Raw genomic sequence first — 12,739 nt, 5'->3', positions numbered from 1 at the left:
TGATAAAAATTGTGGCCACTAAAAATCATTTTTACTATTTTTAATTTTTTTTTGAAAAAAAAGTTCAAAATCAACATTTTTGAAAAAGTGCAGGTAATATGGGGTACCAATAAAAACTACAATGAAATGACCTTTGAAAAGCCAAACAAAAATGTTTTCCAGTTTTTACATTTATTTCACGCACAAACCATGGTTTCCCATGATTTTTTCATAATTTTTTGATTTTTCGAAATATTGTTGAAAATTTACCAAAAAATGGCAGATTAACATGAAGTATTTGTAAAAATGAAAATAAACGAATAAAACAAACAGGAAAAATTATTTTTATTCATAATTTTTACATTTGTTAGTGTTTTGGTTCAGAATATGTCTAAAATCTGCAGAAAAACAAGGTACCCCATATTACCAGCATGTGAAAATTTTAACGCCAAAAATGTTTTATTTTTTTTTCAATTCAGAAAAACGACTCACTGAAAAAGTAAAGTATGAAATAGATAGTAAAATCATGGCTCTTTCCAACACTCTACTTGAAATTTCAAAAAAATATGTATTTTTTGGGGAAACGTTCAAAAAACTTGACGTATTTGTTTTGGGGTTGCATGAAAAAGTCACCACCGACAAATTAAAAAGAGTACACGTGACCAATCGCCTCCGGGTCTGATCAGATTATCTTAGAATCATTTAAAAACACTCCTTAAATTTTTTCCTGTTGGATAGCACCCACAGAATACGAAAAAAGCGGGTACCCCGTATTACTAGCAACCCCATATTACCTGCTTTTACCCTACGAGTATGTTCAAAGAAATTAAAGCCCTAAAAATACCATGATTTTTGGTCTAGGTAAGTACAGAAAACAAAAAATTCTTAATCCAAAGCGACTCTCTAAGTTCACTCCTATCCATTCAAAACATTTTTTCTGATCATCCCATAGTCCAAGACATCCATAAGTCCCTTTTTAACCTTCAAAATTATGATTACTCTATTAGCTTCATGTATGTTCCCAGCCACATAGATATTACTGGAAACGAAACTGTTGATAGACTAGCAAAAACCGCCGCTGTCCCCTCCCCTCTTACCTCTCTTACTCCTGATGACATTAAATCTCTAATCACTCACAACGCTTTTACCAACTGGCAGAACTTTTGGTCACAACAAACTTCCAACAAACTCTTCCAACACAAAAAAGCAACCCCCCTGGAAAAATCTGGGCCACCTAAACCGAAAAGAAGAAATCCTCATCACAAAAATTACACATAACCACCTATACCAAAAAGAACCAAAACCCCCATGCCAATTCTGCAGAAACGAACCCACATCCATCCAACACATACTTTTCAACTGCCCTCAACTAAAGCAAAACAGACTTCACTACAGGTAAAAGAAAACCCACTGTGCTATAGACGAGCCTAAATAGAAATAGTTAGGCAAAACTTGGTACATAAATTCAATGAGCCCATCTCAAGGTTAAAATCTATGGTGGGAAACTCGAGTGATTATGACAATAGGTACAACCTACCTATTCTTCAGTATGTTTTTTCTACTCGATTAAGAACGTGCGTTCGTATTTTTTCCATATTTTTTATTTTGTAATTTGCCTGTCATTTCATGGCAGTATTCGAGTTTTTTGTTTAAATATTTGAACTAATTAAAATGATATAATTTCTCCGGTAACGCGAGTGTTATTTGTGTTGCTATGAATTTATTTCACTAATTAATTGGACAATAATTCTAATGGAGTAAGTTTCCTGGTCGAGTTACCGGCAGGGCTGAGGGAAATCCTCTAGCCAATATGTTGGTCAGCATTTAGGTTCTTATTTCAAAGTATCGGGCTAAGATATAATCTATGAAAAGATTCAGTCCAAACTACTATTGATATGGTCAAGGTAATGATTAGGTTAATGGTAAAGTAGTTAGAATTTCTCTGAATGATCTAGGTATGGATTTATAACAGTGATTCAATCTGAATAATCTAGGTATAGATTTAGTAGATTTCCAACTATTTCGACTTGTTTACAATGTCTAGAAATGTATGTAATTTCAAATTACTTTTCGAGTTAATTTTACACTGGGACACGTTCCAACCATGATTGTGTATGATGTAGGTTCTACCTACCTTGTAAATAAAATCCCTTTCTTTCGATGAAATATTGATTGAAACATATCTTCGTGAATTTGAGTAAAATTAGAGCATTTTTGTATTATGTGGTTAGGTAGGTTTGTCTTATCCTAATCCAAACCCATCCCAATAATTCCTAATCGTGAATTTTCCTAATACCTATTTTCTCATTATATTGTTCCTAGTTCTTAAAATCTCTTTAATTCCTAATTCCTATACCACACCACCTACATATTACTCCTGATGAACCCTCTGAAATACAAATAGGTATTCATCACCCTAATAAAAAACACCAATCTCACAAACCAAATTTAACCCCCCCCCCCTTTCACGGGTGTAATAATCGTGTAATTATAAACACCAAAAAAAAAGTATTTCAAAAAATTTGAATTCCTGTAACATCAATTTTTTATTTGAGCATGTCAAAATTTTGTTCAGGAGCTCCCCTCTCTGGTAAATAAAAGTGAGCTAAATTCATGATTGATAATCGAGAGATTGGCTAAGGATTGGATTATTGCCTGAAAGTTTTTTTTGCCAATTTTGAAAGATTTTTTTTATTTTCTGTAAATTTTTTGGACTTTTTGGTACCTAACTTCATCTTTTGGAGAAAGTAGGATGAGACAGAGGATTAAAAAAGTATGCAAATAAGTTCTTCTAATGTTAATGAAAACCAATCTACACCTACTTGCGATTGAGCGTTTACTCAACTTTTTAAAAAGATCTCTGAAAACCTATCTTTTGCCTCCGTGACCATCGCATTCCCATTTTGTTAGGTCATAAGGTGTGTATCCCTTCATATCCCGCGTATAAACATTTGCGTTCTTTGGAACATGTGAACGTTTCATTTAAAAAAATCTGCTTTAAAATTCGCATTTTGGCTTTTAAAAAAAAAAACCTTTACAAACTTTTGAAATCGCCAATTTCATTGTTCTGACTGAACCTCTATCTACCTACTCCTACTTGCATAATAAATCCAGAGAAAAGTTCCATTTGAATATTGTAATTATATGTATACTATATTCCCTGCAAAACATATAGGTTTATATACTAAATTCACAGGCTGCAGTTCATTATGTACGTAGTTACGTACCATAGACCTATTACCATCAACTACTGTACATAATTTATGATAATTTAGCGAATAAAAAAAAATTCCTCTATTTATTCTAAAATTCAAAAACAGGAAGTTTTTAATGGAAAATGCTTTTCGTTTCATCTACGTAAAACGACCCATGCATACGTTCATTTTGTAAAACTGCATTCATTCTTTCATGCGAAAATGTTTCATTTATATGGTAAAAATAATCGTAATGAAATACGACATAACCAGGAAAAAATCATTTAATAACTTTACTGATATGCTATTTTAAATGTAATAGGTACAAATGTAGGTATAAATACTAAATAGGTAGTAGGTCTAGGTACCTTTGTAAAAGGCTGCACCGAAAGATTTTTAATTTTACATATGCGGTTGCATGTAGTGTACAGATGAAAGGGGAACCAGCGAGAGAAAAAAAAACTAAATTTGAAAATGTTTGCCAAAATCAATTCACTACCTACTACGAGTATGTAGAACAAAAATTCGCCACACGCAGCGGGAATAATGCTTTGATTTTTTTCACCGCTCGATTCCAGCAGCGCTGGTAGCACATTTGTGAGTCGATGTACAACATTCTCCTCTAGACAGTATTTTTTCAATTGTATGACGGAAAAACGAAAATTGTTTTTTTTTTCTTCTTCGAACGCTAATTATACGATAATAAACGACGAATTTTCACCATTTCGTTCGTTGCAGCCATTGCAATCGTAAAAGATAAATTACGTTTAATTCTTACCACGCCTGCCTTATTATTTTTTCACCAAGTTGAGAAAAAATACATCTCAGATCCACCCATTGATGTAAATATCGTGTTTACGACGAGATGAGTTAATTAAATACATAGGCAGACGATATCTATTGCCCACATAACGACGAATGAGACTTTTCTTTGTTTCGACGCAGAAGGAAAAAATTTCCCTCAAATGGGTATAACTCGGCTATGCAGTCGAGTGTTTTTGAAAAAATAAAATTTCCGTTCGTATAATTACCTCTCGTTGGTCCTCTCGAGTCGAGTGTTTTTCATCACCTTTCTTCGTTATTGAAGCTTTTTGAACTACGTTTCATTTTCACCGAGTTCAAGAGATTATCGTATTTTTTTATGCATGTTTTTTTCTTCTCTCTGGTGTTTCATCCCTCGTGTCTCTCGTAGCTATAAGTACTTCTTTCGTCATGTTCTCTAATTATCTACTCGTTAACGAGATGTTAGCGGAGTGAATTTTGGAACTGGATGGAATTTTTAAAATTACGGACTAATTCGCGTGCTGTTGTTTTATGTTTTACTTAATTTTTTATTATCGAATTTTCATGTTTTGTAAGAGCTTATAAAAATGTTCTTTTTTAACTCGGAGAAATATTTCATTTCTCGAAACTAGTTTTTCGGTTCAATCATAATTTGAATTATAGCATGTTTAGAGACTCAATTTTGACATAAAGTGAGATAAATATTTTCTTTGGAGAAGCAGGAGGAGGGAAAAACGTCCTATGATGTTGAAAAATTCGTCTTTTTTTTGGTCATTCTGAAAATAACCCTTGAAACTCAATGGTGGTAGGAACAGGAACTGAAAAAAAGGAGCCATAGCTGCCCAATTGCATTACACATTTTGTGATTTTATGGATTTTTTTAAATGGCCAGCAAGATATATTTTCAAAGTGACCGTTAAAACGTGTTGGTAGTTTAGATATGACAAAAAAGAGGATTTCTATGAATTTCAGTTGTGCCCTATCGAAAATTTTTGAGATTTTGAGACATTAAAAAAATATGGTGCCCCAAAAAGGGCTTTTTTCTCACTAATGTAAAGTATAAAAAGAACATTCAGAGAGCTGCAGCTACATAATAACTGCTCAGTTTCATGAATTTTTAGACATTTTTTGGAAAAATAAGACCTTCTCAAGAGTAGGTATCATTATCTTCATTCATGAAAAGTTGAGCTTCTAAATGTGATAATAAATTGAAAGTAATTGGAAAATGTGTTTTCCTGAGATAATAATTCTTATTGTTAAAATGCAAATCCAATCATTGCATAGGTATGTGTTTTTTTTGGGATAATACTTAAGTACCTAATCATGGTACCAACTAAATTTTCAAAATTTTGAGTTTGGTTTTTGAACTTAAAAATGCTGTTTTCAACCAGTTTCCATCATTTTAATTAGTTCATGGATTTTTCCCCTTCAATTCTAGAACCATGTGGATAAATTTTTTTAATTTTCAATTTGTTCCGATCATGGGAAAGGCTTGAGGGAGGAGTCTTTAAACATTCTTTTTTTCATTCTTGATATACCTACATAGTAGGAACAAAACTCAGAGTACCTATTCAACTGAAAACTTCACTGAGCAGGGAGCACTCTTCACCTCCAGCTTTAATATTATTTGGAAGCAGGCTACTTTATTTTACCTCTACTGAGATTTTGTTCTTAATCGATTCTGAAAATGCAGTGTTGCCGGATTGAAAAATTTTCCTGCAAGATTGTTGTAAAAAATCCTACTGTGCACACATCGTAGGCACACATGTTGATAAATAAACAAAAAGAATTGTAATTAAATCAGTTTATACCAAATTTTATTACAAGGATTGTGCCAAAAAATTTCATTTTTGAATATGCACTTGGGAAAAAATCGAGCCTATAATCAGTGATTAGATCAGGAAAGTGACTAATTGTAAGGTAATATTTCCTTTTCTGAGCAGATAAAATATTTAATAACTTCTAACCTTAGTTTCTGATCAGAGGAAAGTGATCAGAGTTTACCAGACCTGATTAAACCGGTTCGATTTGATCTAATCGGACCTATTCGGATCCGTTTAGACATGTTTCATCAGATCAGATCCTGAGATATTATCTGGATTCGATTTCATCTGACCAGATTTGATTGGATCTCATCAGATCCCATCATTTTTGCCTAGGTTTCATGTGAAATTGACCAAATGGTGAAGAGGGGAGGGGATTTAATAAGTCAGTTTTCTCTATTACTCTGGTTTCCTGAAGCTGGGAAATTTTCAAAAATTGGTACTTCTACCTAATCAATAAAAAGTTGGCCAATAATTTTTCCTCTAATTTTTTTTGAGTAACACAAAAAGAAAGAAAGAAATAACATCTCGATGGCTCTAGATCTGGATTTAAAACAAAATAGTTACATTTCTTCTTCCTCCATACCAATTAGGAATGAAAAATTATCGAATTTTAAACTTTGTTTTCTTTAAATTTTATGAAACAGTTTACTTTTACCTAATTTTTATAATCTCCGCCTCCTTGAGATGAGTAGATTGAATTCCGATCTTCATAGGTACCTAAGTATAGACATGAGATGATGCATGATGATTTTACGTATGCTAGGTAACTTATTCAAAAATCAAAGTGAAATATTGATATTCATTCGTTCTATGGGTATTTCCTTTGATTGTAAATATGTATATGCAACTCTATAATACAATCTATGTAGATGTGGAAAAAACACGAAAAAAAAAGATCCAAGTGGTTGAAAACTTGTTGAAAAGTTCACATACTTGATTGTGCAGATTGCGATGCATAAAGTGTTGCCTACTCGAACATAAAAGGTTGGAACGAATTGAAGAGCTCTTTGATAAATTGACACTTGCATATTGTCATATCAAAGTATTTAATAAATTGCCTACTCAACGAGTGGTTTTTTTTTGTTCTCTATGAGCTCTGCACTATAAAGGACTAGAGGTGTTTTAATGTAAAAATTATGCAAGAAGAATTTACATATGCTAAAGTTGTAGGTGTAGGTAGATAATTATTGTTGCTTGATACAATAAATTCCACGAAAGTGATACCTATGATTTCAATTTTCGATGTTCATCTTCGAGGTAATTATTTAATTTGGTGCTTTACTTTTGTTCGCAGAATCCCGTAGCTCATTGTTGGACATCTGCTCTTTCACCAAAAAGAAAATTTTGTAACGTTTGCCGTAAAAGATGGGATAATCGAAATTACACCGAATGGTATTGCGAAAGTAAGTACCTACCTACACATGTTCGATTCACTCGCTCGAAATCTTATAAATTGTATAATGTAGATATGTACTATATTAACGAGATGAACATAGCAATATAGGATTTTAAAAATGAATAAACCGCCAACTAATGAAGCCAAGATTGTACATATTATGTGAACGCATTCAAGGATAAAAGTATGGAACACGAATATCAGTGTTGATATTCGTATCGACAAACAAAAAATCGATTAGTATACGGAAAGCCTTTCGCGAACCAAAAATATAAAAAAAAAGAAGCTGGAATATTTAGGCATTTTAAATCGTACGCATGGGTGTAAATTTATAGAACGATATATACGATATTTTTTCTCTTCAAGAATGGAAAATTTATCACAAACACGTGTTTAACATACGAAGACGCGAATATCGGGTGGGTGAAAATTTTTCGCTGTGTAAAAATATCACGTTTTAATAATAAGGGTTTGGTAAGCTTGTATCGATTTCGTTTGGCGATGAGACTGAGAGCGGCGGCGTTGTTTGTGTACCAAAATTTTGGGCTTCGTTTCTATATTAAGGAATGGGAAATTAATTTGGTTAATGCGACAGGACGGTGCTAAACACGCGTATTTTACGAAAGATTGATGGTTATAAGAAATTGATTAAAATTATTTTTCGCGTGGCCTTTGTACATTGCGTATATGATATGGTTTGCTATGGTCATCATACTCTTGTATTTTTATATGAAGTACAAGTTATAAGTACAATTATTATTTTTGTGGTACGATTCATTTATTTTCATGATCTCGATGTGTGTTTGCAGTTTGTGAATATTACGCTCACGCTGACTGTGTAGAATTCGCTCTAGCAAATTGTAAAGAAATCGATGTTTATGTTCCTGGAAAACAACTCTCTTTAGTGACGTACGAGCATCACTGGAGGGAGGGTAATTTGCCAAATAGCGCCAAATGTACTGTATGTAAGAAGACTTGTTGGTCATCCGAATGTCTATCCGGGTATCGATGCGAGTGGTGCGGCATTTGCGTAAGTTTGATTCTTTTTGATGCATATTTTTCATATCTTCAATCATATTACGTATAGAAGCATATGCCATCGTTTTAGGCTCTGTGAAAATATAAGATTCGATTTGGAAGGCATTAATTGAGTAACCACATACAGAAAAATACCATTAGTTATCACAAGTTACTTCATAGATACCTATGCAAAAAACTTTTACGAAATGAAAATGAAAATATAGTTATCTGGAGATTTCACAATTCATAGAAAACTTCACTATTTTGGATTTTGAACGTTTTATAAAATATCTTTTTTAAATATGTACCTACTTTTTAGATTCCAGTTGCCAACTTTCAAAATCTCAAGTCTTTTTTTCCCCAGGTGAAATCCAAAATACCTTAATTTTCAAAACAGCTAACAAAGGAACCTCTTGAGGTATCATACTACGATTTAAAGGGGGGCCGCGATTTTTGGAAAGAGCATAGTGTAAAACTCCTAAAACCAAATTTTCAGCTGCCCAAGTTCATTTTTCGATTTTTGGCGAATTTTTAAAAATTCAAAGTTGACTGTTTTTGGCGATTTATGCTTTTTTTTCAAAAGTATGTATATGTACCTACTTGATCAGTAAAAATGGTCAAAATATGTCCCAAAACTAATATTAATTACCCAAATCCAAATTTTACCATTTCCAGCCATTCTGGAGCCTCCAGCGCGATTTTTCAATTTCTCCAGAATTTTTAATTTGCTCCAGAAGGCGTGAATATGTAGTTGGGCAGCTAAAAATCGAGTTGTGTATTACACTCGACCTGTTTAACGATTTTATCCACATTTGAGCCAATTTTGAGAGTGACACCTCAAAAGTGGGTTTTTGACCAGCTTTTATCAAAATTAAAAAATCCAAAAAAATCAGAAGATAACCGTTTGTGAGGAAAATTTTTGAAATTTGTGCGAATCGCTGTATTTCTTCAAGAACTAACCCCGGAGCGCAAATGCTACCATTTCCAACCGTTTTGGAGCGAGAGTGACACCTCAAAAAACCACTCTTGAGGTATCACTCTCAAAATCGGCTCAAATGTAGATAAACAGCTCTTTAAACAGGTCGAGTGTAACATACAACTCGGTTTTTAGCTGCCCAACTTCATATTCACGCCTTCTGGAGCAAACTCAAAATTCTGGAGAAGTTGAAAAATCGCGCGGGAGGCTCCAGAATGGCGGGAAATTGTGAAATTTGGATTTGGGGGGTTAGTTTTGCACAAAATATGTACAGCGATTCGCCTGAATTTCAAAAATTTCCACAGAAATGGGAAACTTTCGAGTTTTTGGATTTTTTAATTTCGAAAAAAGCTGGTCAAAAAGCCACTTTTGAGGTGTCACTCTCAAAATCGGCTCAAATGTGGATAAACTCGTTAAACAGGTCGAGTGTAACATACAACTCGGTTTTTAGCTGCCCAACTTCATATTCACGCCTTCTGGAGCAAACTCAAAATTCTGGAGAAGTTGAAAAATCGCGCGGGAGGCTCCAGAATGGCGGGAAATTGTGAAATTTGGATTTGGGGGGTTAGTTTTGCACAAAATATGTACAGCGATTCGCCTGAATTTCAAAAATTTCCACAGAAATGGGAAACTTTCGAGTTTTTGGATTTTTTAATTTCGAAAAAAGCTGGTCAAAAAGCCACTTTTGAGGTGTCACTCTCAAAATCGGCTCAAATGTGGATAAACTCGTTAAATAGGTCGAGTGTAATATACAACTCGATTTTTAGCTGCCCAATTTCATATTTACGCCTTCTATGGAGCAAATTCAAAATTCTGGAGAAATTGAAAAATCGCGCGGGAGGCTCCAGAATGACTGGAAATGGTGAAATTTGAATTTGGGTAATTAATATTAGTTTTGGGACTTATTTTGATCATTTTTACTGATTAAGTAAGTACGTACTTTTTAAAAAAAAGCATAAATCGCCAAAAACAGTCAATTTTGAATTTTTAAAAAAACGCCAAAAATCAAAAAATGAACTCGGACTGCTGAAAATTTGGTTTTGGGAGTTTTAGACTATGCTCTTTCCAAAAATCGCGGTCCCGTTCAAATCGGAGTGTGACACCTCAAGAGGTTCCCTTGTAAGTAATACCTATAGGTATACCCAAGCAGAATCTCGTGGATTCTAAGTCTACCAAAATCCAGATTTTCAAGAATCTGTAGCCAAAATCCAGAACAACATAAAAAAAAACTCAACTAAGTAAACAAACCAACGAAGAAATTACCCCCTTCCTCCCCTCTCCTTGAAGGGACGAACCGAAACAGATGTTTTGATGTTAATTATTTTGGTTCAACTTGAGTATCAATTTACTCTATGATGAACTACCTATGTCATCTTATACTTACCTACCTACTTTGATCACGTCTGTTTGAAATGTCTCATTAGAGAAGTACCTACCTATATTCTATAACCACTTATCAACATGTCAGCATCGTGATTGGTAGGCACTGAGATATCGATTATTAGGAAGGTATTAAATTAATCATTATTTTGATCACAAAGAGCCTTAATCAGTGATAATTAGAGCTATAATCAACGATAATTAATTATCAGGAACCTAAACTAATAAGTAGGCATCCTCGTAGATATTAGAAAAATTCTAGGCGAAATTCAAGCATCGCTTTGAGTCTGCAAAACAACCAAATTTTCCAATTTAGAATGACCAAAATGAATTGAAAGTTCTATGATCAGTCCTATGTAAAATGATATCGTTTAGCATAAACGTCCCTAACAAGGTTGGTTTTTTGACAGTAGGGTACTCGTATTTCGACATAAAAATTTGAATATCAATTTAAACACTACAAAGTCAACCCTTTGAATTAATTTCCACAATTTTTGAGCCAATTTGCATCCTCCAGCAAAAGTCGACTCTTCTCCAGCAATTTCTAATTGCTCCAGATGGTGCTGTAATTTAATAAGTTTCGGCAACTGAAAATTCAATTCTGTCATGAGATTCACATTCGAAATTGATTAGGGCAGGTGAATCTCAAATTCGAGGTGGTTACTAGCTAGTTGGAAAAGCATATCTTTTTTAAATGGGTGGCTTACAAATTGAATAAAAATCGAATGTCAACTATTTTGTAAATTGAATCGTCTTTGAAGACGATAGGTACCTACCTACTTTTCTAAAGAAATACTTCCAGTAAAAGTAGGTATCTGTGGGTAGGTAATGTACCTACCTAAATGCATCAAGAGTGACCAAATCGAATCTTATTTCTATTCAGTACCGATCGAATATGCCTATAATAATATACAGAAATGAAACGTAGGCACCTACTTTGAGATATTAGTTTTTCTACCATACGATTTTAAGAAGTAAGCAAAACAAATATCTGCCATTACATAATTTGCATTCGTGTATTTTGCAGTCTCATCCGGCGTGCAAGCAATATATTCCAACTGAATGTAATTTCGGCGCTTTGGAACCTATTTTTTTACCACCTCACGCGGTCAGCGTTCCACGTACCGAAGTACCCATCGAAGCAATTATCGGCATTAAAGAACCAGAGAGAAAAGAATCCACTCGTAAGTATCTAATCTATGTAACTATACATACAACGAACGTAGCGAAGCGCAGTGCTTTCCTGCTGTAAGGTAAATTAAAAAAGTAAATCATTTTCGCGCCACTCTTTGCAACGTTAGTAAAGCTACGTCCGTTGAAGAAGAACCCTTTCGATCGGCAACTTCGATTTCCTCTGACAAGCGCTTTTTTCCGGAACCACCTAAATTATAATTTGAGTGTCAGTTTGGCCAAGTTTCGGAAGGAAAAGGCGGTTGAAATAACTACAGGCCTTTTTACGTACACCTTTATTCATATCTGCAATTTTAATTACCCTTTCGTTTCCGCTCCTCTCTCGCTAATCGAATTTAATGTTTTAATTAATTTTTCTTCGCGTTCTTCCTCCCCCCCCTCGTCTCGTAATTACGCGGCGCGGCGCTGTCTTTCGGCTATAATTTCAAATTAATTCGCAAATCTGATATGAAAATTAATTACCCTATAACATGTATCGTTGTGATTAAGATTGCGAATTTTGATTCGACGCCGCCGCGCATCGTCGCGTCGCCCTATGATTAATTATATCTGCGTTGTTCGACGACGAATTCGTATATGTGTATATCTTTGATATCAATTCGTGCGTATGTTGTATGTAAGTTATATTCGTAAAAATGCGAATTCTCAGGTTATAAGCACTTACTTGCTTGGATAATAGTTTTTATATAAAGTATTCTGAATTGTACCACTTTTGGATTATCTTTAATTTTGTGCCCGTTTTTTTATGTACTGATAATCTTGTGGGAGCACGGAGTATATCCGATGAGATCAGCATGGTGGAGATGTCCAGGTGTTTCGATTCAGAAGATCGCGAATCTCAAAGTGGTGGCGGAGGCGGTGGTCCTACTTCTACTAAAGAAAAAGAAAAAGAAGGCAAGGAAAAAGACAAAGATAAGGAAAAATCTGAGAAATATAAAGAAAAAGAAGATAAAGACGAAGGTGAGTTGGAATTCTAGCTTGATTCAGTTCCTTT

General features: G+C 34.1%; 1 protein-coding gene across 1 annotated transcript in view; it reads left to right on the top strand.

Moving 5' to 3' along the window:
* LOC135846337 (diacylglycerol kinase theta) overlaps window positions 1-12,739 on the top strand; it is a 48,529-nt gene that overhangs the window by 25,432 nt on the left and 10,358 nt on the right. The window contains exons 3-6 of the mRNA XM_065365367.1: window positions 7,077-7,185; window positions 7,988-8,208; window positions 11,582-11,738; window positions 12,499-12,705. Coding sequence (XP_065221439.1) covers window positions 7,077-7,185; window positions 7,988-8,208; window positions 11,582-11,738; window positions 12,499-12,705 — 694 coding nt within the window. The remainder of the gene's footprint in view (window positions 1-7,076; window positions 7,186-7,987; window positions 8,209-11,581; window positions 11,739-12,498; window positions 12,706-12,739) is intronic.

The sequence above is a fragment of the Planococcus citri genome, chromosome 5 (genome assembly GCF_950023065.1).
Source record: "Planococcus citri chromosome 5, ihPlaCitr1.1, whole genome shotgun sequence".
In the NCBI taxonomy this organism is placed as follows: Eukaryota; Metazoa; Arthropoda; class Insecta; order Hemiptera; family Pseudococcidae; genus Planococcus; species Planococcus citri.
This window is presented reverse-complemented; position numbering and strand designations above follow the sequence as displayed.